The following is a 25367-nucleotide window of genomic DNA, read 5'->3' as shown; positions in this document are numbered from 1 at the left end:
GACAGAGACAGAGACAGAGACAGAGACAGAGACAGAGACAGAGGACAGAGACAGAGACAGAGACAGAGACGAGACAGAGACAGAGACAGAGACAGAGACAGAGACAGAGACAGAGACAGAGACAGAGACAGAGACAGAGACAGAGACAGAGACAGAGACAGAGACAGAGACAGAGACAGAGACAGAGACAGAGACAGAGACAGAGACAGAGACAGAGACAGAGACAGAGACAGAGACAGAGACAGAGACAGAGACAGAGACAGAGACAGAGACAGAGACAGAGACAGAGACAGAGACAGAGACAGAGACAGAGACAGAGACAGAGACAGAGACAGAGACAGAGACAGAGACAGAGACAGAGACAGAGACAGAGACAGAGACAGAGACAGAGACAGAGACAGAGACAGAGACAGAGACAGAGACAGAGACAGAGACAGAGACAGAGACAGAGACAGAGACAGAGACAGAGACAGAGACAGAGACAGAGACAGAGACAGAGACAGAGACAGAGACAGAGACAGAGACAGAGACAGAGACAGAGACAGAGACAGAGACAGAGACAGAGACAGAGACAGAGACAGAGACAGAGACAGAGACAGAGACAGAGACAGAGACAGACAGAGACAGAGACAGAGACAGAGACAGAGACAGAGACAGAGACAGAGACAGAGACAGAGACAGAGACAGAGACAGAGACAGAGACTGGGACTGGGACTGAGACTTGGACTTAGGACAGAGACAGGTGTCGGCACATAGACTAGGACTAGGACAACAACAGCAGGAATAGGATGGAAGCAGGGACTGAAGCAGAGATTAACTTCCAGTTTCTCAGCGCACAGCGAGAGCTCCTGGCTTAGTGTGAAATCAGCTGCCAGACAGTGCCTAATGGAAGCAGCCAGACAGTGCCTAATGAAAGTGACTTCTTCATGTCTTCGCATCGCGCCACCTTCAAACTCAATTAACTGCAAACAGGTGCTGGGCAGGCGGAGGCAGTGGCTGATGCCTCGTTGACTCTGACAGGCTCTCGGCTACTTGTAAATTGAATAAGTTTTTTATCTATGGCATGTCCTAAGGCAATAATGGAAATTGTTTGAGCCCATCTCTATCTACGTTTCTCGCTCTTTTCTTGAATTGAATTCGCAAATTTAGCAGCTGTAGCTACATATATAGCAATTGGTAACAGAGAACAGGCTAAAGAATTTAGATATTTCGTATTTTTATGGTATAATGTGATTTAGCCATATTAAATTTATTGGCCTAAAGTGAAAGCCCAATGCCAAAAGAAGAGCCCGTTATGCATTCTGTCGCACGCAAATACCTCTCTCTGTCTCTCCCTCTCTCCCGCTCTCTTCTCTCCGATTTCTACAGGTCTAAAAGTCGTGTAGTACGTGAGCAGCTCGTTTCATAGTTTATTATGCTTCCATATTGACAAACGACTTAGGAGCCGTTGCATACGGCTTGTCCGGCGCTTTCTTCTTCAAATTGTAGCAAGTCCATTTGAAGAGCTGCCTCATTATGAGGAGACTCGGGTTATTGCACCCAGGCGACACAGACACAGCGACAGCGACAGCGACAGACGCCAGGTGAAATTTGTTGGAACGAGCTCAGTGCTCAGCAATTGTCAGACTTAGTTGAAGCTATAACTAATTAATGACTGTTAATCAGACTAAGACTTGTGGGTAACTGTGACGCTCGCTCGCATTTCTCTCTCTAATTGCTGGGGAAAATCTGTGGCAGGGGCGTGGCCGTAGGGTACTTTGTGATGCGTAAACAGCGACGTCAAGAAGCGGAAAGAAAAAACGAGCAGCGCCAACTGCAATCAAATTCGCCTTTTAGCAACAAAACTTGCGTTTTGTATGCAATTTGTTTAACAGAGCAAAACTGCAGCTACGGCCAGGCCAGGCCTGCACTTTCAAAAAACCAGAAAAAAAAAAACAATAATAATGCATAATAACAACAAGTACTTAAGAGTTCGAAGCCGCAACGAGCAACTGACAGCGATTTCTGTAATTAGCGGCCAGTCGAATTTTGATTTAACCTTGATACACTTCAATCAAACCTTTTTTTGGTATTTATTATAGATTTTCATTGTGTCGATAGGTGTTTGTTGTGGTTCGATTTCGATTTCGTTTCATTTGCAATCAGCTTTCAGTTTCTGGAGCTGAAGTCTTAAAGCGCTTTGGCATTGCATGCAACACGTCGAGTGACTGAGCTCCACGAGCGAGGCAGAACAGGCAGCGTCGAGTGCCTCGAGTGGCACTGTTTGGACAGAGCTCAAGATAAGCATTGTCAACTTACATTGACATCGGTTCAGCCTGCATTACAAAGATTCCTGTCAATCAATGAGAGCAAAGGAAATGCAAATGAATTGCAATTGAAGCTGGCTCTAGCTCAGCTTAGCTCTGCTTTGACAGGTTCGAATGCAATGCTTCTTGGAAAATAGATGTGTAATTTCCATAACAATATAACATTCAATATATCAGCAAATGTCTAGTGTACACTGCTTAACAAACTACAAGTTTCTCTTGAGTCTTACGCTTTAGTTTGGCAGTTTCTTGAGCTAGGCTAAGCTTCAATGCTCGCTCATGAGCCAAGCAGAGTATATAGGATTTTGCATGATTCTAACTAAATGCAGTTTGTAGAAGTCAGTTCATATTTGACATGTGAAAAAATCCAACTAATTATTGCATTTTATATATATATATATATATATATATATTCAAATCAAATTGGATTCAAGTTTACAGCGGGTATCTCAAGTTGCTACTGATCTGCTAGAGATCAGCTTATTTAAAGTGTCAACTAGAGGAAACATCTCTCTCTACCAGTGTCAAGTTTACCTCTTGGATATGAACTAATAACTCTACTCTGCCAACGCTAAAGGTTGACTTACTACGTATAGCTGATAAAGCTGGAAGAACTCTAGGCAGCATCTTCAAGACTTGCAGTTGGATCTCTCTTACATCGAGCTCAGCTTTTTATAAATCTATAAAATTTGACTTTGTTGATGGAGCTGCAAAAGGAATCGAGTCAACAACTAAATCAAACATATTTTAGCTAAATAAAATCTAGAGTGAAGAACTGGCTTTCGACATGCTCAACTCCGCTCTACTGCCATAAACCATGCTGTGCAGTGTTATCCGTCTGCAACGACTCACTTAGCTCCAGATCAGAGTCGCTGCTGAGGCGCACAAACAAGTTTTTTTTTGTCTGTTTAATTTTATAATTGATCTTGCATTAAATATAGATAGACTCAGCTTTATATTACAAGAGTTAACTGACAACAAGTTTGTTTGTTTTTCTGCTTCCCACAGAAACCGAATCGTCAGACGGACTATTACGATATCTCGCCACGCCCCTTTGGTGTGCCCGTCAGTGGAGGCGGTGGCGCAACGACGTCCGTTGCTGGATTTACACGCTCCAAGGCGATACGCAATGGCAGCGGCGGCAGCAGTGGCAACAGCTTAGGGAGCGGATTGCAACCGCAGACGCAGCGTGTCAATGTGCCACACCAGCAGACGCAGTTTCTGGCGCACTTCAGCGAGGCAACGGTAAGGAAATGCCAATTGGCTGCTCCGACTTAGATGCCTGACAGATCAGAGAGAGACACAGACACAAGACAAAAGTAAAAGCAAGCAAAACATAAAAACATTTTGGCATTGCATAACATTTTAACAAAACAATTGGCCATGCTCTGATTTGGCCAATATCAGTTGCTCTCTCCAGCTCCCTCTCCAGCTCCCTCTCTCTTACGTGACTCTCAAATGTTTTGCCAGCAGCCAATTCACAACAATCCCAGAACCAGTTGCAAGCCACAAAAGCCACAGGCAATATGTATATATGTATATACATATATATATATATATATATGTGTGTGTGTGTGTGTATTTATATATATGAGTCTATCAAATGAAATCATTTTTACCTTTCACCAGATCATATTCGAAAATGAACTCGCAAAGTAAACAATTGGAGCAACATTTCATTCAACAGCTCACCGTTAGACGATGCTGTTTAGAGTTTAACATATTTAGATAGCAAATAGGTTTACCTGGTAATAATATTCAGATTTAAGTGCACAAATACCTGAACCCGATTGAAATGTCTGACGAGCTGCAAAGCTGTTTTCTCTGCCATTGTTTTGTCACTCTTCACATCTCTCTCTCTCTGTCTCTGTCTCTTTGTCGCCATCTCTCTCACTTTTATATGGCCTCCCACTCTTAAAAGTTGGTATGCGACTTATTCGACATTAAGTTTCCTATTGAGCTTAATTGCCCTCATTTGTTATTTAATTGTAGCGAAAGTGTTGCAATGATTAATCTTGGCTTAAGCTAACAAAACCGATTTGCGCTGAGATTCATTGACGGCCCACAGCATTGACAATAAGTCACAGACTTTTGCTAACTGTTTGTGGCCAAGTAAAATTACCTTTGGCTAAAGACGCAATAGCCAAGAGCTCGTAAATGTTAAGTTTTTGAAAAGATAGTGCAAAGATCGCAAGGGTTTCTATAGTAAATTTCAATTGGAGCTGAAACATTGTTGTTGAAACGAAAAGATTTGCCTAGAATTACGATTTAACTCTTATTAAAATAAATAAAAAATTATATAAAAAATATTTTCTTATAGAAGCATATGCTATAGTGAGATATAGTATATTGAATATAGCATCAATTGAGTATTCGAACTAACTTGGCTAACTTCAATATATACGAACTTTTCTATTTACTCAGAGATTAGTTTTCCTTCTTATAATAAGAGAAATCTGAGTTATCCGATCTGACGGACTTCCACGCATAAGGAAAAATAAAAGATAGAAGATGCTATGGAATGAAATGTTCTAAGATGTTAAATCCTGGTTTCTATGAGTTGAAATGACATAGTATTGGAGATCTTTAAATGATATATTTCCAGACAAATCTCTAATAGAATTCAGCTAAAACTAAGCAGAAACTAACTATGCTAAATTAAAACTCTAACAAAATACCAAATCAAGCAGCTGATGCCAACTCTAAAGCTTCATTGCATTAACTGAATACTGCAGATTGAAATATATATTATTTTATTATTATTATACATATTTATAAAGAGAACATCTAAAGATAGCAAACCATTTAGCTAAGATCCCAGTTCACACTCAACTTGATGCCACTTCATATTCCATATGCCACACGATTCTACATTTCCACGACTGTAAGCCACATTCATTATAGAAAGAAAGTGTATGCATAGCATCATGATGCCCCCACAGACTCCACTTCGATCTGGCAGCCTTTCGACAATCATTTAAGCCATCATCATTATAACGTAATGGCAGACTTTGCTCAAGCAGCTGTAACCTTTGGCTACCTCAGACGAAAATTTGCACCTTCATGGACTGCTGACTATTGACTGTTGACTGTTGACTGTTGACTGGTTACTGATATTTGCAGCGACCCAAAAATATGAACATGCAACACTCAATCTCAATCTCGCAGCTTTCAATGGATGCGCACGAAGTTGCGCTTTACAACCTGTGCGAAACACTTGGCTCTGCTGCGAGCATTCGCCTTCACATCAAAAATTAAATAAATACGAGCGCATAAATCGAGTCGAGACCAAAAGCTGGAAATTTGCACAAAACGCTTTAGACAAATTTGAGAATCACTTCAATGGGAGGCGAAGACTGAGTGGGGCGGGCCGCTAGCCGAGCGGAGTTCGCACGCAAAACAATTGACAGACGAACCGCAGAGATTGTGATTCCATGAATGTGTGTTAGGAGTAGCATGTTGAAACTGTAACAGTTTCCCATGACGACGGCGATAACATGTGACCACAAAAGCCAATGCTGTGAATGGGGCGCAACGGCTGGCGGCTGTCGGCTGTCGGCTGTCGGCTGACGATTGGCAATAGCCGCAATAACTGTCTAGTGGCAGCAGCTTGACTAGATTAGGCCAATTCGTAACGGGTTCTCTCTCTTGTTTCTTTTTAGAACGACAAGCGCCTGGCGTCCAGCAGCGCCGCTCAGCGACCCTTTGGCAATGGCGGCTTCTCGCCGAGCGCGACTCGCACGCGCACTCAGGCGCCGCCGCCAGCAGATGATGCCACGCCCCAGGCCGCATCGCCGTATCGTTTGCGCAATCGTTTTCAGCCTTCAACCTCCACAGCCTCGTCGACCACCTCGGGCAGCCACTCAGCGGAGGTGACCAGCAAGCGCTATAATCGCTTTGGCAGCAATCGCGCTGCAGCTAAATCCCCGACGACGACGTCCTCAAGCAGCCCCAGCTCCACCACACAGAATACGCCCGCAGAGCGTCCGAGCTTCGGACGCAAGCCGCCCAGTCCACGGCGTCCTGTGTTCATTAGTCGCGAAATCAACGAACCTGTCAGTGTGGTCGGCAAGCGTCCTTTCAACTACAACAGCGCCAGGCTGAAGCTGCCACGACCCACCTCGAGCACAACCAGCACCACTGAGGGCGTGAATCAGGACGAAACTGTGGAGCAGTATGATCAGGAGTCGCAGGAACAGGAGCAGGATGAAGACCACACAGAAAACGAAGAACATGAGGAGTCCTCAAGCCTGGAGAAATTGCCTCTGCAGGAGGAGACAATCGCACCAGCTGCAGTTAGCAAAACGGAGGGCAGCCCGATCGCCGCAGTGCCCGCAGACGCCACAGTCTCCGTTGCAGCTGCAGTGGAAACGGCGACGAGCAATGAAGCGGACTATGACAAGTCCAGCACCAGCAGTACGGAGGAGGCCCAAACAGACTCCTCCGAGGCGCAAGACTTGACGGAAGAGACAACGCAGGCAAGTCCCGTGCATGAATATGAATACATTGAAGACGAGGAGAAGGCCACAACAGCTTTGTCCAAAGAGCAAGACTCGACGGAGCAACAGCAAACAGAGCTGGAGAGCAATACCACGGAGCAGCCAGTCGAGACTACGCCTAGCAGCAGTCAACCCACTCAACAGACGGCGGAAACCACAAAGGAGAGCTCAGCCCAGCAGGAGGATGACGTTGAGTACGATGACGAGCTGGGCGAAGAAGGTGAGAAATATTTATAGCTATTCCAAAATGATATTCCAATGCTGATAACAATTCACTTAAGGTGCTGAGGAGTACGAATACGACGAAGAGGAAGAAGAGGAAGTCAGCGAGGAGCAGAGCAGCCATGACAACAAGGCCACCACCGAAACAGCGAACAGCAGGGAACACGAGCACGAGCACGAGGATGAGCGGGAAATAATCTCGGTGGTGACTACGAAGAGCGTTGTCAATGGCTCCACAGCTTACCCGGCGCCAGTGACTCCCAGCAGCTTGGGCACAACTCTTAGCGATAGCCAGCCAGCGCCACAGCTCGATGAGGATCAAACGGAGCTCAATAATGTCATCAATACAACGCCTCTGCCCACAGAGGAGGCAGCCACGCCCAATGTGACCGAGAGCTATGTGGTGGTGGCGTCCATACAGACCAGTCGCAGCATTAATGGAGCACGCTTCCTGCCCTTCCCAGCCATCGAGCAGGAGGAGACGAAGCAAACGCTCTCTGAACTGGAGCGTAAGGTGCACTCGAAGCACCAGCAAAAGCAGGCAGATTTCAATGAGAGCAGCGAGGAGCCCAGCTCGACGACGCCTACCTCAACGTCTCCCTCTTCGTCCAGCACAACGGAGAAACTGTTGCCTGTGCAGGGCGCCTCGACGGAGAGCATCATCGATAAGCTAGACCGTGTGCAATCGGAGCTGTCCAGTGGCGTGCTCTCGGGCAAATATCCCATCATAAGTCAAATGGACTCGTCCACTCCCGCCAGCCCGATGACAACGGGCGCTGGACGATTTGCGCCCCACATTCGGAAGTTCCAGCCACGCACCACCTCGGCGCCCAGCACCACCAGCAGCGGCGCCAAGCTGAAGGTGCACCACTACGATGAGAGTGAAATGGATGAGTTAGCCGGCTTGTTACCAGTCGGCTTTAAGCCCAAGCCCAGCTATAAGAACCGCAAGATAACAACCACAACAACAACGACGACAACGGAAGCACCCGTCCAGGAGCAATCGAAGAAGCCAGCGCGTAACTCTACCATCAGTCGCTCCTTCAAGAACGGTGTAGTCACCGTGCAGGATGTCACATTGGCAGGTCTCCTTCCCAAGGGCTACAAGCCACCGAGGACGACGTCGACAACGACGACGGCCAGCCCAGACCAAAGCACGACGAAGGCAGCAGCTGTGCTAGAAAGTTTGTTTGAAGAAATCAAGTTCGATGATAGCCTCGCAGCGCTACTGCCCAAAGACTATAAGCTAAATGCGACCACGTCGAAGCCGGATATAGTTCTTGTTGAGGACATTTCGAAGTTTTTGCCCAAGGGATTTAGCCCCTCAACGACGACAACAACAACTCAAAGATCGCCCGCCGTTGCCGTTCCCTTTGACGATCTGAGCAAGTTTCTGCCACCTGGCTATAAGGCACCAAAGGAGAAAGATGAGCCCAAGCTGCCAGCTGGCATCACTCCGCTTAAGGTTGATGATATCAGCAGCTTGCTGCCACCTGGCTTCAAGCTGAACGGCACCAGCAAGCCCAAGTTGAATGTGGCAGCTGAAGATGACGAGCTGCTAGCGTCGCTGCTACCGCCGGGCTACAAGTCGAAGGCCATCCACCCGGCATCTACCTCCAAGCCGGTGCCCAGCACCACTGAGAAGTCTGCAAATGAGAGCACCTCCGGTAGCGGCCTAAAGGTCGTCTTTCCCAAAGGCTTCCACAAACGGCTTGGCTCACACAGACTGACCACGCCACACACTCCGCACGAGGGCAGCGAAGGGGCACCCTCATCACCGCCTGTGGTGATTAAGAAGGGTCCTCCCACACGCGCCACCACCGAGTTCACTGGCTGGCCCACGCCACCCACCACACCACTGTCCATAGACAAGCTGAATGCGCAGACCATCAATTTCGAGGATCTGTTGACAGCAGCGGGCTCCAGCTCGACCACAAGCAGCACCACCACAACCACAACTACGACGACTACCACAACTCCAAGGCCCACGAAACCCGGACACTGTACGGCAGATTGTGACCTGGAAGCAACTATCAAGATTATCGATGGCGTCGCCTGGAAGCCGGAGCTCTTGGATCACAACACACTCGAGTGGAAGAATCTGGCTCACGAGCTAGAAGCACAGGTGGGATCTCATCTTGATTTCATCCCCCCCTCTCTCTCTCTTCCGCCTAACCTTTCATTCATTTCCAGCTCAATGAGGTCTACTCCAATGCACCTCAGCTAAGCAAGTGGTATAAGAAAGTGCGCATCGATAGCTTCAGCGAAGGCAGCGTTTTGGTGGACTATTATGTGGAGCTGGCCAATATCACCGAGGATGTGGATACTCTGGAGATAAAACAGCTGTTCCACGATGCACTAACCAAGCCAACAACGCCTCTGTTGCCCGAAAAGGATGCACAGGAGAACGAAACGGATAGCGTGTCCGGACCCCAGGAGGAACAGCTCGTCAAGGCCAGCTATCAAATGGGCAAATTTTACATTGATCCCATGGCCACCGAATTCAGTGGTGAGTTACAATTAAGGGCATTCTTGAGGGGAGTATCCGACTAGAATCCTCAAGCCTGCAAGGAAATACTGAAGATACTAGTCACACATGGCTATGGCTATAGGGAACCAACAAGAACATGTTCTCACGTTGTAGCTAATCCTGACCATTTGTCTTTTCGTAGTCATTGCCAAGAATTTGCACACCAATGTGGAGTTTGCCGAGGACGATCTGCCCATTCCACAGTGGGCCATCGTCGTCATTGTCATAGGCGTGGGTTCGCTTGTCTTTGTCGTTATATTTGGTGTCACAGTGGTAAGTTTCAGACTCCCAGCGTGCTTATAAAGATGTTAATATTAGAGGTTAATTAATTCGTACCTGCAGCTGCTTAATCGTCAGAAGCGCGCTAAAAAGACTCCGATTCCCTTGACCAATGACATGCTGAATGAGCTGAAGGTAAATCACATGGGCGGTGCGGATAACTATGGAGTCGATGACTTCTACAACATAGACGATCCCTGGAACGACACCAAGCAGCCCATTAAGCCAAAGGTAAGCAACGTAATCTCCTATTGATATGTCTTTCAATAATCAGAGGCTTTCTCTTCTCATCTTCTGTTGCCAGCGCTTTACCAATTCGATGCATGGCAGCAACAGCTCGAACATCTACGATAGCTGGCGCTCGACTCGTCATCCAGCACACAGCAGTGGCGACTACTTCTATGATCAGCAGCCAACATATTCGCAGAAGGGCGACTCTCTGAAGCGGGCTACGCCACACAATCATCATCATCATCACCATCATCAGCAGCAATATCCCACAGGACATCAGCAGGGCTACGGACATCAATATCCGGACGCCTTTGCTGATGCGCATCAGATGTACAGCTACAACAATCACGCGAGTCGAACGCGTTATGCCCGCGACTACGATCCAGATTTTTAGTTTAGTCTCCAGCCACTCTAAGACTAACCATGCTCTAGCTTTAGAAAATTGCAACCGATTTGTTAGTTGCAAGTTAATAGCTTAAACTTTGTACGTATGAGTAAATTATACAGCTGCTCAGTAACATATTTACATACTAAATAACATTAAGGCAGGTATCTATGTACTATATAAACACATTATATCTGTGAGTAGCCCTAGCTTATAGAGCTGTCTCTACCTGACCCTTATACACTTATTGGATGTCCATCATCTTTATTATTTACTAAATCGAAAATACTTGTTCTGTATGTAACATATATGGAAATTAGGAGTTCGCATGTGAGCTTCCAGAAATAAATAGTCATGCACTTTTAGTTAATGCTAGATTGTAATTATATTGTAGTCACATTAATTAATTTAATTACTGGCGGTATAATATATTACAATTCACCCAACTCTATATTTAGGCAATCAATAAAAGAATAATTATATATTTGACAATATAAAATATTTATTTAATATGTTTTAAAGGAAAGCGAAAAATGGAAAAACTAAAGTAAAACTAAGCAAAAATGGAGTCTGCCGAAACCCGGGATTGAACCGGGGACCTTTAGATCTTCAGTCTAACGCTCTCCCAACTGAGCTATTTCGGCACATGTATGATGTGGGCCTCGTAGCATTGCTCGCAAAAACCTTTCCAATAAACTTTAAATATATCTGATTATCTGCATTTTTTAATGGGACTTACCCCTTACGCAACATTTTTTACTCTCTATAATTGATGAGAACGACGGTTCTACGATTTTAAGTGATATTAAGGTATGCAGCAAATATAAACCCATATCGTTGGTATGACATCGTCACCTTCCCAATTTTTACAAACAGTTCGGCTTCCATAAGCAAACAAAAAGTTAACCAACGTTAACTACCAAAACGATTGATAATTTAGGGTAGTATTTGCAAAAAAATTTAAATGCCAAAAAAAAAAAGTGATCATTGCCGAAACCCGGGATTGAACCGGGGACCTTTAGATCTTCAGTCTAACGCTCTCCCAACTGAGCTATTTCGGCACATGTATGATGTGGGCCTCGTAGCATTGCTCGCAAAAACCTTTCCAATAAACTTTAAATATATCTGATTATCTGCATTTTTTAATGGGACTTACCCCTTACGCAACATTTTTTACTCTCTATAATTGATGAGAACGACGGTTCTACGATTTTAAGTGATATTAAGGTATGCAGCAAATATAAACCCATATCGTTGGTATGACATCGTCACCTTCCCAATTTTTACAAACAGTTCGGCTTCCATAAGCAAACAAAAAGTTAACCAACGTTAACTACCAAAACGATTGATAATTTAGGGTAGTATTTGCAAAAAAATTTAAATGCCAAAAAAAAAAAGTGATCATTGCCGAAACCCGGGATTGAACCGGGGACCTTTAGATCTTCAGTCTAACGCTCTCCCAACTGAGCTATTTCGGCACATGTTTTTGTGTTATCAAATTAACCACTTAATAAAAGCGATAGTGTCAAAATTACATGGTTTAAGTCTTTACTAAAAGCTTTCACACAATTATATTATACTATCGTAGACGCCAATGTATTTCATTTAAAATATATATATACTTTATACGCATAAATAAATATTTACATTTCTTCTATTATTAGAAAGTTGTGTCTGAAAAATGTTCTATTATTTTATTTGCTATGATATTCGCTAATTCATTCAACATATTGAATATATATACGATAATCTACTATTAAAAATGGAATTAAAACCATAAATCATAATCATAATCAAAATTATAACAAAAATGTCTTCGGAAAAATAATATTAAATCAATTTGAAATTAAAAAAAATAAGTATTTGCCGAAACCCGGGATTGAACCGGGGACCTTTAGATCTTCAGTCTAACGCTCTCCCAACTGAGCTATTTCGGCAGTTGGTGCTGTCCTGCCAAATGTGTTACTTCCAACACAGGATTAGTCAAGCAAAGTTCATAACATTATTATTTGCAAGTCTTACATATTGAAATAAATTAACATATAATCATTGCGATCCAAAACAAAAAAATATCGCACTTATGGCAAAAGATTTATCATCCCAAATTCTGAGTATAATATTGTTCAGTATTTTATACCCTATTTTTACAAAATGTAAGAGCAATGCATAAAGTTAAATAAGGAAGGAATATATATGAATTAAAAAAAATCATTGCCGAAACCCGGGATTGAACCGGGGACCTTTAGATCTTCAGTCTAACGCTCTCCCAACTGAGCTATTTCGGCACATGGAATACTATGGTTCTAAGTTCGATTTTCTTCTTACAGACCATAAAATGAAAAAATTACCCATACTCGAAAGTTCTAATTTTATTTTTTTGTAGTTTGATTAACCCAATATTATTAAAATACAGTATAATAAAAATAAGAACTGGATAAAGTATTTATGGTTTTGATTTTGCTTTATTTCTATTGGTTTTCTTCATTTTGCAACATCACAATATACAAAACTGTATGTATGTGTGAGCCCCTAATATATATAATTTAATGAAAAATATAGACAGAAACGTTTAGTTCAATATATTGTGATTTACTTCTTAAGTCTTTGATTATATAAATTTTTATTAAAGATTGTTTACACCGATTTGTTAATCTTTTTTTTAATAACTTCCACTAAACTTCATAGAGTTGCCAGTTTATCAATTTCAGATAGGGCCCTCTAGAGCTAAAAAGTTAACATTCAATTTGTGGTTGTGTCTGTTGTGTATTGTATGTTGTCTCTTGTCTGTTATCTGTTGTATGCTACGTTTAATAGAAATGTTTCCGCGATAATGAAATCAATACATGTTCGTTCTAGGGGTTCTTATATAACTACTAATTGTTACAATTTGATTCAAAGACAGTTAAAATTTTTACTAATATCACTTTCTAGAAATTTGTCCAATTCGTATCGTGTTTCAATTGTAACGTATCATATGCCTACGTATATGTAATTTGTTCCGCGCAATATTTTAATTAGTTTTGGCATACATTTAAACGCGGACATAGCTTGGAGCCAGCTTCAAAATGAAATATTTAATCAAATTCAATTTAAATAATTTTCATTTATTTAAAAATTTAAAAAAATAACTAATTAGAATAATTGAGTAATTTTTCAAGTGTTTTTTGTTTTGTATTTGTTTTTTTTGGTGTGTGGGGAGGGTGAATGATGAGTAAATATTTCAATTAAAATTACATTTTTTATGAATATGTATAAAGTGCTTTTAGTGGGACTGAATGTTTTTAGAAAGTGTGTGCGTGTGTGAGTGTGAGTGTATATATATTTAAAGACAATTGTAACAATAATAAAAAAACTTAGCATTGAGTTTGATTTCTTTATAAATGTACAAAATATAATTAGTAAACATAAAAATGCATTTAAAACTAAACAAAAGCACTAAATTGCTGGTTCAATGCCTACAATTATAAAAATTTGTTATCGTGGTTGTTGTTTTTGTTACGCCTAATTATCAACTATGATATATATATACATATATGTTTTATATACATATATATATAAATGTAAAATGTATATGTATATGTATATGGGTTCAATAATTAAAACTACAATTCATAACACGACGTAAACAAACAAAGGCCAAGGGTAGACAGCTGAATACAAGTATATATATAGATATACGTGTAAGTATGTATGTACGTTTGAGTGTATATGCACTTGGTAACTATGTTTAAGAACTATCGCCTTTGAGTGGGCAACACATAAATATGTTTGTAATAAGTCAGTTTAAATTGTTTTATCATTTCATTTTCTTAGCTGCAAAAGGCGCAGCAAAACACTAAACAGCATTGCGGAGCATTTTTCAACAGACAAATTCCAATGCAATATTTTTGGGGGCACACAGGCCAGTATAATTTTGATTTCAAATCGCTTTCATATATTGTTGCAAGTGATATAATGCAAAAATGAGTGTACAAGAATGCGGTCGTATGTCTAAGAGTGTATGTGTGTATGTGTGTATGTGTGTGTGTGTGGGTGTATGGGTGTGAGCGTTGTAATTATTCCACAGCAAATCCACAGGTTTCCTCGACGGCTTGCGTTAGCTTGTCACAGAGCAGCTGATAGTTCTCGTAGGGCGGCAAGTCAATGCGATTGAAGCAGGTGTGTGCCTTGGGCAAATTTTGTGTGGGCACATCTGCTGTTAGATGTATGGTAAACAGGCGTGGCCCCACCGCACCTGTAGAACCTTGCAGGGCACGAAAGCCTTGCAACGGCACCCGCGAAGATCCTGTCACAAATTGTAGCAAACGTGCACGCATCTCAGAGCTATACGACTCAACCACCTGAAACAAAGCATATTTCATTATTAAAAATGCATCAAAATAACTGATGAGGCAAATATATATCGAACCTGCCAAAACCACAGAACCTGCGGTGTTTCATTGGAGCAATGTTTCATCCTCGTATTGTTGCGCCAGTCATTGACGTCGATGCTAGAGATGCCTCCAATAACCAATTCCAATTCGCGCTCATCAAATGGGCGCAACAAATGGCTGGGTATCAGTTCACAGAAGCCTGACAAATTACAAATGGGTTTGAGTAAGTATTGTACATATGTATAATAAAGAGCAATATACTGACCTTTTTGCAGTGCCAAAAACTGTTGCTCAATGCCGCGCATAAAGCGATAGTTCACATAAAGCTTTACATACTCGCGCTTATTCTCCTCGGTAACAGCAATTGATGCCCCGCCGGGCTTTAGTTCATGCACCACCAGAGCTCCAAAGCTATTGTTCTCCACGCTAAATGTGGACTCGATAATCCCGCTGATATTGCTTTCACTGCAAAATTGAAATCACATTTAATGGTTGCAAACTAAAAGCCGTTTAATATGTTTGCATCTACGTACAGCATCCAAGTGAGACTGCGATGCAGCTCGGGATCCACACCCTCAATGTCACCTAGTGTGATGGGTTTATTCAACAGTTGCTTGTAGAAGGGAGTGGTGAAGCCGCCATCGAGACAATGGCCATGGAAAACGGCAATACCCAGAGTACGGCCAACGAAATGAAAGTAGGACAAATGATCTGGATTGATGCTTGAATCGGGATTGATTTGCAGCGTATAATGATCGTCGCGGCTGTACTGGAATAGGCCGTAATGTGGATTGAGCATCTCGCGGGATAACAGATGTAGCCACTCGCGTGCCACACCCCCATAATCCAGGCCCTCCTCACCCTTGAACTTGACCATGAGCCGTTTGCGCATGTCCTTAGCGCGCATCTTCATAATCAGTCTGTAGCTCTCCTCAAAGATCTCGCTGCGAGATACCTCCAGCCGACAGTGGCCCGACTGTGGCTGCAAAGTTTGCAGTTCCGAACGCAATGCCCGCATTTTGCCAACCAAATCGCGTCGATACTTTGGCAGCAGGTCCGCACCTTCCAGCAATCCTTGCGGCAGATCCGGCGCTACAATATGCGGCGTAGCTCTGCGATGCGGTGTGGCTGTCGTACTGCCAGTGTTCGAAGGCGCAGGTGGGGGTGCTGCAGACTGCGGTGGAGCTGCAGTTGGTGGTGGAGCTGCTGCTGCACTATTTGGTGTCGCTGCTGTCACATTTCCACTGCCATTGCATATCCTTTGCAGTATGCTTCCGCTTAGCCGCGGATCCGTGAACTGTGTGGTGCGATTATTATGATCTACAAAGTAAACACGACCCGAGGCCGTTTTGCGCTGTTCCCAGCCGCTTGGCAGCGACCCAATCTCGTCTAGCGTCAGATGCTGTGTGTCAAGATCGCGTGGAATGCGCGGATCATGCCATGTGGATACACCAGTGAGTATGTGATAGAAATACACCTGGCCTTGCTGTGTGGTGCGCATCTCATAGCCCTGTGGCAGATCCAAAAAAGGACGCGCCGCCTGATTTGAAGCTGCTACCGCCGCAGATCCGAAACGTAAGCCACCAGCCATTGCCGCACCACCTGCACCAGTATTTCGCGTACCGCGAGATGATCGTCGACGTGCCGCTGCTTCCTCTGCTGCTGCCTGACGTGAGCTACGGCGCTGCGAACGTTGCGCAGGCGTTGCCGTTGCAGGCGTCCTTTCCGTTCTACTAACTGGCTGACTACTGTTCGCATTGGGACTATGTACATTGCCGTTGCCATTGCCGTTGCTACTTGCGGTTGTGGGTGTGGCAGGCGTTGATGACGTTGCAACTGTTGCAGTTGTGGGACTCTGTCGTGGCGGTGTTGTTGCAGGTGTTGTCGTTGTGGGTGCCGTACCATCCTCTGGTTGCCAGCCGTTGCTAGAGTGCTGGGGCTGCGCAGATTGGACACTCTGTGCGTTTCCATTCACATAATTCTGCTGGCCAGTAGGCGATGTGGGCGTCGCCTCGCCAGGCGCATGCCCGTTCAGTGCTGTCGATGTTTGATGCTTTGGCGTTTTTACATGATTGTCGTTGTTGCTGCTATGCAGGCGACCAGTCGCCGTCGTTGTCGTTGTTGTCGCGTTGTTGCTACTGCTGTTACTACTGGTGCTGTTGTTGGGCGTAGAGGGCTCTAGTGCCGCATTCCCTGCTCGGCTGGGTGTTGACTTTTTGCCCGGTGTGGCCGTTGTCGTGGTCGTCGTTCCCGTTGTACCCGAGCTGGGACTGGTATTCTCTTTACCGCCCGCCACGCCCACGCCCACACTAGAGAGTATTTCCGTTGAATGACGCCGTTCGTCTGACATCTCGCGCGCCATTTGACGATTGCTGTGACCGTTGAGCAGATTTGTGCAAGTCGTGGAACGTGTTGGACCTGCCGGAGGCTGCCTGTCCACATTGTTGCCGTTGTGTTGATGGCGCTGCTGCGGCGACTTTGTCCCCGCTGGCGTTGCCGCAACTCTGGGTCTATCCCATTGCGTTGATTTAGTCGCATGATTTACATAGTAGATGCGACCGTTGTCCGTGCGTCGCTCCTCCCAGCCGTCCGGCAGATGGTCCACTGAGGGTTCTTCCTCTGACGGACCACGCACATCGCCGCTAGGTCCCACAATGGCCAGCGGGTTGCCACTGCAGGGTCCATCTTTGGCAAGCAACGAAATGATGATCTGACCGCGCACCAACTCATCGTCGTCAGGGGATAATTTACCAAGATCCAGGCGTTGAACTACAAAATTATGAACACTCTTTAGTACATTATTTCAATTGACATATGCGGAGCTACTTACATCCTGTGCCCTTTAGACTTTGTATGGTCACGGCGGGAATGCGCACACAGCCCAGAAATCCGCTGCCTTTGTGTATCTTTCGCTGATTCCAAACGGTTATTGTTATCGAATCGCCACGCCCCAGAAACAGATCGTAGTGCGCATTCCATTTGGGGTCCAGCGAGGACTTACTTATCTCTGTTGAATAGACCTGACCGGTGCCATCCACCTGAACTTTTGCAAACGGATCGGGCAACCCTACATAGCAAATTAAAGTGAGGTAATTTTAGTAATTTGATTAGTTTTATTTATTTAAATCGATTGCATGTCGCAAATTTTGCAACCTATATAAGCAAACACCGAGCAGACACACCTGGCAAAGCTTCGTTTAGTCTCTGTCTCTATCTGCATAAGCGAGTCAAAACTGTTTAGACTTAAAATACAATAATCTCGCTGCAGCTTGTATATAATAGAGAATGTTTCGAATTCTATTGCTGATTTGGTTAATAATCCATTCAATGCAACCTGCTTATAACTATATACCCCATCGCCATCCTGGTTTTCCTGATCGCATCGCAATCGATCTCAGACGGCTACCCACACGATGCTTGGAGGAGCCGCAACCGGAAATCGAAACAGCAACAGAAACATCAACAACAACATCGACAACGTCAAGTGACACAATTGAAATAAACGGCTTCGAGTAGGTTATCAGAACGGCCTTCTAATCATCGAGAAAAGCAACTTTCCTGTGAGTCCCCTCTCTAGTCTCTTGTCAGCCAACTGAGGGTAATCACACTCTGAAGCATATACCATATACTCAATTTCAGATTACTTGTCTTCCCCGTAGAGAACACTCGCTGGCTGACCCATATATAAGCAGCAGCATCATTGACGCAGCCACCAATCACAAAAGTTATGGCTTCCATACGCTTCAGCGCCTTTATCGCCTGGTTGTTGCTGGCGCTGATGGCGCTCTGCGCCGTTTCGACAATGGCTGCACCTTTCGACGATCGCCGCTGGAATCGACCACATGTCAACCAACCATATCCTCGCATACCCGGAACGCCGCCCTTCAATCCTCACGGCTGAGCGACGCTAACGAGAAATGCTCATTCAATTAGCCTAGTTCATATAATTGTGAATCGTTGACCGCAGAGGGCAACAAATTTCAATTAAATCACAGCGACGCTTTAATAACTGTCTTTAATACTGAACCAAAAGCATAAACGAGGCCAAGTGCCAATAGATGCCATGGGATCAATCTGCTACCCAGTTCTTGATTCAGTTGATAAGGTAGAGCACTATGTCTTCAGTATGCCTTATACCAGAGACAATTAGCAGTGATTTATGCACAGACTAAAGAGATGGTAATAAAGCAAATGAAGCTAAGATTATTTGAGTAGGTATATAGATATATAGAATATATATATATATATACATATTGCTATCAAAGTCATTAAAATTAAATATCAGTTAGCTTGCTATCCTTTTGAGTGGCATGCATATGGCATGCACTTGTATTTACAGCCTGGCTCGCACCTGTGTCTGTACACCTGGTGCGCGCGCGTGTGTGTGTGTGGGTAATTTGAACTGCGGACGAGTTCAACAGCTGTTGATTGATTTTATGCTCCAAAGAACACAAAAGCAAAATGGCAAAAAGTAAAAGGAAACAGCGGCAAGAATGATGGCAATGCACATAGTCGACCTGAGCATACTCTCATAAGCGAAACAATTAAGCAGTATCTATAAATGCATGGACCCGAGCCATGCATGGGAAAGTGTCTGGCTTGAGCTGGTCTCTTGAATGCCATCGACTGACTACCGTATCCCGACCCACTGTCGACCACATGTCGTTCAACGCCATTTGGCTTAACGCTACGTGGCACAATTTTGTGGCTCAGTCGGACTACTTAGTGTAAAATTAACAATTGGCTGCACTTTCACTCGGCAGCAAGCGGAAGTCATTGTTGCATGAAGTAAGCCAGCAAAGAAAAGGCTTTTATTGTAAATAAAACGTCATTAACACTTATGAAGACTTGCTGGTGCTAACGCCGCCGTCGGATACGGACATTTTAGCGGTGGCGGTGGTAGTGCCGGCGGCGGCGCCTGCTGTCGCTTTGCCACTTGTCGCTTCTGCATGCTGACGCATGCGCTCCTCGATGACTGGTCGAAAATGTCGAATCAGTCCCTGCGGTGGCCATGCAGCGCCGTCGCCCAAGGCGCATATGGTATGCCCCTCGATTTGTTTGGTTATTTCCCACAGCATGTCGATCTCGCTGGGCTTCGCCTGACCAGTAACAAAACGTTGCATGATCAGGTGCACCCAGTGCAGGCCTTCACGGCAGGGCGTGCATTGGCCGCAACTCTCATGTTTGTAAAAGGCAGACAGTCGTGCAATAGCCTTGATAATGTCCGTTTTCTTGCTCATCACTATGATGGCGCCAGTGCCCAGAGAGGATCGCACAGCCATCAAACCGTCATAGTCGTGTATAGATTTCGATGCGTCTTCCAAAGGAATGCATGGCGTTGATGAGCCACCAGGTATAATAGCTAGCAAATTGTCCCAGCCGCCAGTAACACCTCCAGCATGTCGTTCTATGAGCTCACGTGTGGGCATCGACAGTTCTTCTTCCACTGTGCAGGGTCGTTTCACGTGTCCCGAAATATTAAAAAGTTTTGTGCCCGAGTTGCGGGTGCGTCCAAAGCTGGCAAACCATTTACCTCCACGCCTACAAATCGTGGATACCACAGCCACCGTCTCCACATTGGTAACCGTTGAGGGGCAGCCAAAGACACCGATATCTGCTGGAAAGGGCGGCTTGCTGCGCGGCTTTCCTGCCTTACCCTCCAAGGATTCGATAAGCGATGTCTCCTCGCCGCACACATAGGCACCAGCGCCGCGCTGTATATAGAGATCGAAATCATAGCCTGATCCACAGGCATTCTTACCCAGAAATCCTTCCTTGTATGCCTCAGCTATGGCGTACTGTAGATTGCAGGTTTCGTTAAAGAACTCACCGCGCACGTAGATAAAACCAGTATTGGCCCCCATCGCATGGCCAACTATGAGACACCCCTCCACTAGTTTATGCGGATCGTGACGGAGTATCTCTCGATCCTTGCACGTGCCCGGTTCGCCCTCATCGGCGTTAACTACTAGAAACTTAGGACGACCGTCGGGCGGTTTGTTCATAAAGGAATATTTGAGACCAGTGGGAAAACCAGCCCCGCCTCGTCCACGCAAACCAGATGTTTTAATTTCATTAATAATCCAGGGAGATCCTTTCTCGATTATTTCTTTGGTTTTGTACCAATCGCCACGTTTCATGGCCGCTTTTAAGCGCCAGTCGTGACGCCCGTATAGATTTGTGAAAATACGATCCGAATCTTTCAGTGGTCCAAATGTTGTCTTAGTTTGAGGTGGAGGTGTTCCCGGGGGAGGACCCTTTGGTGGAGGCGGTCGGCTTGGCGGCTTACCTGTTGCAGCTCCTGATGCAGGAGCTTTACCGCCTGTTCCAGGCTTGGCCGGAGGACCAGCTTTCCCAGCGCTTAATATTGTCGACACTCCGGGAACCTTGAGTCCCTCTAAGACTTCTGTTGCCTGTGGACTTGCCGGTCCAAAAGTGGAAAACGATTTTGCAGATCCTGGCGGCGGCTTTGTTAAAGACTTCTGTGTAGTTGAGTTTTTGCTGTCGTTCAACGGAGAGGTTTTCCCCAAGTTCTTGGCGATTTTCCTCATCTCTCTTTGCTCGATCTTGAAATGACATCTTATTGGTTCTGGTTTTGGTTTTTTATACCTAAAGTAAGATTTCTTGGCATTCTCTAGTTTTTCGGCAACTTCAATATCGTCTGTTTCAAGAATTCGTGCGTTTATCGGAAATTTGTTTTTTTTGCGAACTGATTTGATCGGAAAATTTTCCAACATTTTACTGTGAACCGGAATTTTCCTTATTAATTTTTCTCTAAGCTTAGCTTTGGGTTCTAAAATCCGATTTTCCTTCCACTTCCTTATCCATTCACGTACGTACGCATGTCGTTTTTCAGAAAATTCTGGTTTGGTCGTTCGGTTAATAGAGCGCAACGGTTTCGAACACTCCCTATTACTATACATTCTTTTAAATTTAGATGAGACATCCGATTCCTTCTCAGGCGAATCGTTTGACTCTTGATTTGCCTTCATTTTGGTATCAGAGTCGCTGTCATTCACTTTGGTAGTCTTTTGATCTGCCTGCTTGTTAGTATCGGAATCGTTGTCAATGGCCTGGGTGGACATTGTCATAGTTTTCGGCATCTTTGCGGGTAAAAAGATAACTGAATTATATTTTTGTGTCGCCACGTGACGAATACTTAGGCGTAGCACGTGCTTTCCATCAGTCGAGTGTGCCAAGAGAATCGATGCTGGGCTGCCAAAATTCCCTTCGTTGATTTTGATCCGCATATCGTCCAATTTCTGTGTTTTCATAGCTTCCATAATTTGACCAGATTCATCTAGACCTTTATCGGGTTCATGCGGCATTTTCCTAACTGCCAACGTACGTCGCAAATGTGAAATTGCAAAAGGAAAATTGCAACTCGATGGCACTTGATTGCGCAATAGTAGTGCAAACATCGTCGTATTTCTTTAATGCCAAGTTTCTACACAATTTAAATTATTTTATTGCACCTTTTGCTAGTGATAACAAAAACAAGTCTACTACAAGCATACATGTATATGCATACATATACACATATATTTTGTCTGTGCTCATGGGTATTTATTTTCCGAACATATTTTGTATTAAACCCACAAATTTAAAATTTGAAATTTGAAAAGTCCAATAGTGTATAAAATGTTTTCTACATTTCCATATTCATTACAGAACGAATATAGAAAATGCTATAGTCAACTTTTCAAAACTATTTTGCGTTGTTTCGTTTTGTTACGTTTGGGGTCATAGAAAAAATTCGTCATAACATATGTTCCCCTAGCTCATAATATCTATTTATATATCTTTCTAGAAATCAAACGCTTTCCGATAGTGTCAAGTCCTCTGCGTAAGACCCTAGAACACACACACATTTAGCCAGTTCGTGACTGCGTTTGTGGTTTTCCCAACGTTCCCAGTTTGATACTCGCTCATAGCACGAATCTAATCAGTCCAACGATAAACAAAAAGCGGCCAACTTTTGTGCCATTTGTACCCATTTGCATGGGCGTAAAAACATTCACAATCCAACCCAACCCAGACCAGCCCAACCCAACCAACCATATGTAAGTCAAGTGCACTGATGACGACTTGAACTGAATCTGCAACATAGAAAAGTGACATCAAGTCTACAGCTCGCTAGCTACTTGGCATGCTGCTGTTAATTACACATTAGCATTTCTGTGCCATTTCATATCGCATAGAAATCCACACCAATGGCAGCTCCTTTTTTGGGGTTCCCCTCATGAACACCTGTCGAATGCGTATCAAACTAATAATATATACTATAATTTGAAGAAAACATATAAAAAATTAGAAACATTAGGCAATGCGGACGGCAACGCCGTCGTCGTCGTCGTTTGGACGCCCCCCGCGTGATTTAAGTGCAACGAAGTGTAAAAAAATGAATAAGAGAAATACAACACACGCTCACACACACACATACATACAAATTGGGTTGTGCGTGCATGAGTGAGAGGGCAACACAATGAAAGTAAATTAGTAATAATTCATTTTAGTTATGTGTAAACAAATTATAACAAAAAATAGATAGATGTATATATATATATATATATATATATATATGTGTGTGTATGAATGTATATACCTATATAAATGGCATGGCAACCCTAATTTGTAGATAGAGATTTGTGCTAGCGCTGTCTACCTACCTCCCTACCTCCCTTCCTCCCGCTAACCCTCTCACACTCACTCTTGCTGGTAATTTGTATAAAAATGAAAGTAGACAAAAGGAAATGCTAAATTTAGCTACAACACCCGAGGTACGTAGCACGTTAAAACGCACCGAAGCTCAACAACGGGAAAGAAACATTTGTGCCCATATTTGTGCCCATGTTTGCTGTTTTGTTCGTTGTGATTCCAAATCAATTATTAATTTCAGATATATGAATTATACTTACGAAACAAGTCCTTGCGCGCCAAATTTCTAGCACACAATACTGTAAGAGAAAATAGTCATATATTAATAAATAATCATAATTATTTATGCATTTTTTTACTACTTACGCGTTATTCGTATCTTATGTGTACCATTGCGACGTGGATAATCCAGTTTATTCATAATTTCAGACTTTTAATTTTGTTTTGTTTTTGCAATTGAATTTACATAGGTATATATAAAAATATATATAAATATATATAGTTGAATTATCTGCTATTTCTTTATAAAACAATTGCTCTGTCGGACAATGTTTTTGATCATTTTTGGGCATTAAATGTTGTTATAATTGTGTTGTTGTTGGCAGCATATATTAATTGAAACGAAGTAAAAGGAAGAGGTAGAAAGAAATAGCAAACAAAAATTATCTCAATTGTTGCAGTTGTGGTTGTTGTTGTTGTTGTTGGTATTGGTGTAGCAGCTGGTGCCACTCTTGTTGTAGCCTTGAGATTTGCTGCTACTGTTGCCGTTGCCGTTGCTGTTGCTATTGCTATTGCTATTGCAGTTGCAGTTGTGTGTCATTTTTTGCACAGAGAAATATTTATAATTCATGTGTTGTTGGTTGGCACTGCGAACGCAAACTGCAATAGAAATATGACAAAACTGATTATTTATGAGTTTCATAATTGAATTTATACGAATTAGTTTTTCTTTTATTAGTACATACGCATTTTGATAACTAAGCGATCGTTCGTTCGTTCGTTTAGATAAGCATTTGCATTTGTGTGGGTGGTTTTTAGAGCTTTGAAACTGAATGAAATCCCTGAGTATTAGTATTAGAGTATGTGTCATAATGCAGGCAAAACTCTGCCGGCGAAGAGAAAAAGAGAAATAAAAGACACGGCAAAAAACTGAACAAAATCGGCTTTGGCAGGTAGCACACACAACTCACCCAAAACTGTTTTGCTTTTGTTGTTGTTGATGCTGCCTTAAAACCATTTTACACGCACATGTTACACACAAACACACTCGCACACACACACACACATGCACTGGACACAGCCGTTGCAGGCAGGCATCCAGCGTGCGAGCAATTTACGAATACTGACTTTTATTATTTCATAAATTGTATTAAATAATGCACATACTATGAACCTATTTGTGTATATATTTAATATATATACATACGCAAGTATTTCACTCGCCGTGTAATTAACTTGAATTTTTTCCAATGCGTTTGTATGGGTGCATACTATTTTGTTTGTGCCTGTGTGTGTACGTCTTCCACAGAATTTGCAATATTGTAAACGCCCTGCCCGCCACACACTTGTTAGTTATTATAAGTTTTGCATATATGCACTTACATAGAAGTATGCATGCAGCAGCTTTTAACTATGCACTACGTATTTCAATGCAACAACATTTGCAACAAAAATATTCTTTCGCTTTTTTACGCACTGCTCTCGTTTTTATACTTACGGAGAGACGGCGAGAGAGCAAATAATAGATGTATGTATGTATGAACGGCAACTGAATACGAATGAAGCACGTTAGATGCTCACACTACTGTATTTTACAACAATTTCTTTGCTTTCAATTAATATAACTACATTATTTTGAATCACTTGTGCTGTTTTGGCCCACAC

At 43.5% G+C, this 25367-nt stretch overlaps 4 protein-coding genes and 5 non-coding genes across 9 annotated transcripts in view; 1 reads left to right on the top strand and 8 right to left on the bottom strand.

Moving 5' to 3' along the window:
- LOC111597120 (flocculation protein FLO11) overlaps nt 1-10907 on the top strand; it is a 44492-nt gene extending 33585 nt beyond the window's left edge. The window contains exons 3-9 of the mRNA XM_023311680.2: nt 3315-3551; nt 5969-7025; nt 7087-9152; nt 9221-9536; nt 9700-9830; nt 9900-10067; nt 10141-10907. Coding sequence (XP_023167448.2) covers nt 3315-3551; nt 5969-7025; nt 7087-9152; nt 9221-9536; nt 9700-9830; nt 9900-10067; nt 10141-10461 — 4296 coding nt within the window. The 3' untranslated portion in view covers nt 10462-10907. The remainder of the gene's footprint in view (nt 1-3314; nt 3552-5968; nt 7026-7086; nt 9153-9220; nt 9537-9699; nt 9831-9899; nt 10068-10140) is intronic.
- Nucleotides 10908-11023: 116 nt separating this feature from the next.
- Nucleotides 11024-11096, bottom strand: Trnaf-gaa. Its single transcript has one exon. It is a non-coding gene; the product is annotated as a tRNA-Phe (tRNA).
- Nucleotides 11097-11440: 344 nt separating this feature from the next.
- On the bottom strand, nt 11441-11513 carry Trnaf-gaa. Its single transcript has one exon. It is a non-coding gene; the product is annotated as a tRNA-Phe (tRNA).
- A 344-nt stretch (nt 11514-11857) lies between these two features.
- On the bottom strand, nt 11858-11930 carry Trnaf-gaa. The gene has a single exon. It is a non-coding gene; the product is annotated as a tRNA-Phe (tRNA).
- A 386-nt stretch (nt 11931-12316) lies between these two features.
- Nucleotides 12317-12389, bottom strand: Trnaf-gaa. The gene has a single exon. It is a non-coding gene; the product is annotated as a tRNA-Phe (tRNA).
- Nucleotides 12390-12664: 275 nt separating this feature from the next.
- On the bottom strand, nt 12665-12737 carry Trnaf-gaa. Its single transcript has one exon. It is a non-coding gene; the product is annotated as a tRNA-Phe (tRNA).
- Nucleotides 12738-14020: 1283 nt separating this feature from the next.
- Nucleotides 14021-23971, bottom strand: LOC111597030 (E3 ubiquitin-protein ligase Smurf1). Its single transcript, XM_023311545.2, has 7 exons — nt 23850-23971; nt 23744-23782; nt 17656-17892; nt 15359-17594; nt 15091-15290; nt 14861-15024; nt 14021-14792 (listed from the first exon to the last, which is right to left on the bottom strand). The coding sequence occupies exons 1-7, from the start codon at nt 23902-23904 to the stop codon at nt 14508-14510; spliced, it is 3216 nt and encodes a 1071-aa protein (XP_023167313.2). The 5' UTR covers nt 23905-23971; the 3' UTR covers nt 14021-14507.
- Nucleotides 19596-22478, bottom strand: LOC111597032 (NADH dehydrogenase [ubiquinone] flavoprotein 1, mitochondrial). Its single transcript, XM_023311547.2, has one exon. The coding sequence runs from the start codon at nt 22244-22246 to the stop codon at nt 19664-19666; it is 2583 nt and encodes an 860-aa protein (XP_023167315.2). The 5' UTR covers nt 22247-22478; the 3' UTR covers nt 19596-19663.
- Nucleotides 23972-23996: 25 nt separating the features above from the next.
- LOC111597039 (putative uncharacterized protein DDB_G0283223) lies at nt 23997-24511 on the bottom strand. The gene is made up of 2 exons (XM_023311553.2): nt 24449-24511; nt 23997-24362 (listed from the first exon to the last, which is right to left on the bottom strand). Exons 1-2 carry the CDS (start codon nt 24450-24452, stop codon nt 24151-24153), a joined length of 216 nt encoding a protein of 71 aa, XP_023167321.2. The 5' UTR covers nt 24453-24511; the 3' UTR covers nt 23997-24150.
- Between the last annotated feature and the right edge of the window lie 856 nt (nt 24512-25367).

This window comes from Drosophila hydei, unplaced genomic scaffold (assembly GCF_003285905.1).
Source record: "Drosophila hydei strain 15085-1641.00,03,60 unplaced genomic scaffold, DhydRS2 tig00000060-arrow-pilon, whole genome shotgun sequence".
NCBI classification, from domain to species: domain Eukaryota; kingdom Metazoa; phylum Arthropoda; class Insecta; order Diptera; family Drosophilidae; genus Drosophila; species Drosophila hydei.
The sequence above is the reverse complement of the archived record's forward strand: the minus strand, read 5'-3'. Positions and strand labels throughout refer to the sequence as shown.

Excerpts from the sequence above, each read along its gene's own strand:
- LOC111597030 (XM_023311545.2), bottom strand. The coding sequence starts at position 23,904 with ATGAATAAACTGGATTATCCACGTCGCAATGGTACACATAAGATACGA. Across the intron at positions 17,595-17,655 it reads AAGTCTAAAGGGCACAGGAT|TTCAACGCCTGGATCTTGGT; the intron begins GTAAGTAGCTCC and ends ATAATTTTGTAG. Across the intron at positions 14,793-14,860 it reads AGGTTCTGTGGTTTTGGCAG|GTGGTTGAGTCGTATAGCTC; the intron begins GTTCGATATATA and ends GCTTTGTTTCAG.
- LOC111597032 (XM_023311547.2), bottom strand. The coding sequence starts at position 22,246 with ATGTTTGCACTACTATTGCGCAATCAAGTGCCATCGAGTTGCAATTTT.